Below are 1,464 nucleotides of genomic sequence, written 5' to 3'. Positions count from 1 at the left end.
CTAGCAACCTGCGTTGTATCAGCGCTCAAGCCTCGCCCCAAGGTCACCTCACACGGCGACAGCTGGAACCAGAAATACGCCACACCGAGAGATTTCCCGACATTCATACTTACGCGTCGCGTTTTCGCGCGCTTGAAATTTTTCACTTTTCGTTTGATCGCGAAAAATAGATATCGTCATTAGAAAATCTAAAAGCGTGAAATGCGTACTCCAGGAGTAATAATCTTTCGATATAGGCAATAAAAAATAATAGGAAACCACCCTATTGTCAGTGACTGATGCCCATGGATACCAGACACGATGGCGAGGCATGATACCGTGTATCCTGAGGCATCCCGTGTATTCTTGCTTGCTTACATGGATGTTTCATCTCTCAGAGCGTAGATTTGTATCAATAAATCCTATTTCGGTATCAATAAATCCTATTTGGCGTTCCCCTTGTCTGCTGGCAAGATAGTAACCTCCTCGTTCCCACGAAGGGCTCTGATGGCAGATCGTTCCTCTCTGGATATATTAGGTTTTGGTGGGACGGCCCGACTTAAAACATAGGAAACTTCGACCCTCACTTCTTCGGCCAAATCATCCGGAAGTTTACGAACAGCATTTTCTATTCCACCTACATAATCTAAATATGGGATAGTCTTGGGTGCTGGAGCAAAGTGAAGTCCCTTGGACAATGCCGTAAAAGTTGCCTCGTTAAAACTTTCATTTGTCAAATTAATAACAACACGTTTTGGGTCCAATGGAGGAGCGACAGGCTTAGACTTTGGAAGGCGATCGTACTTACTCTTCTGTCTTATTTTCTCCTTTTCCAATAAAATTTCTCCCATGGCAGTAGTGACTCGGTCAATAAATTCCCAGTCCAGAGGAGAGAGAACCGATGCAATTCGAAGATGTAGTGCCATAAGTTTCTTTGCGTTGCAGTCCAAAAGTCTTCGCTTATCGTGGATTCGTTCACGGACCAAAGCCAAGCTGGTTCTTCTTAGAATGCGGCTCACTGCTGGTGACTTAGTGGACGCACGAGCCATGGCGAATTTAGGTATAGTTTCTTCATCGCGACATCTCAAAAGGAAAGCAAGAGAACTAAGAAGTCTTGCCTTTTCCTTTCGCAGTTTCTCCAACAGGCGTATGTTGCGGTGTATTTCCTCCCCGTAGAGGAATGTAAAATATGATGAGATTCTTTCCCGGCGTATTAATTGAGTGAAGTCCTCTCGGGATTTCCACCGGTTGATTTGATTTATAGGCACCAACGTTTCAATGAACGCCTCGTTCATCGTCCTCAGGGTGAATAATAAATTTTTACTGATTAAAGAATGTTTATAAGTAACTATAAACAAATTGCAACAATTAAGTTACCCCTGATCGGCCGGAAAAATCTGAATTTTTATGAAACGGTGGGGTTCTATGATTTTTAAGAGTCTAAGCCTGTAGCCAGGGCTGTTCTGCCATATATGTCGACAGTAT

At 43.4% G+C, this 1,464-nt stretch overlaps 1 protein-coding gene across 1 annotated transcript; it reads right to left on the bottom strand.

The window, feature by feature from the left end:
- Positions 1-422: 422 nt before the first annotated feature.
- On the bottom strand, positions 423-1,028 carry LOC124173965. The gene has a single exon (XM_046553128.1). It carries the CDS (start codon positions 1,026-1,028, stop codon positions 423-425), a length of 606 nt encoding a protein of 201 aa, XP_046409084.1.
- Positions 1,029-1,464: the final 436 nt, after the last annotated feature.

The sequence above is a fragment of the Ischnura elegans genome, chromosome 2 (assembly GCF_921293095.1).
Source record: "Ischnura elegans chromosome 2, ioIscEleg1.1, whole genome shotgun sequence".
In the NCBI taxonomy this organism is placed as follows: Eukaryota; Metazoa; Arthropoda; class Insecta; order Odonata; family Coenagrionidae; genus Ischnura; species Ischnura elegans.
The sequence above is the reverse complement of the archived record's forward strand: the minus strand, read 5'-3'. Positions and strand labels throughout refer to the sequence as shown.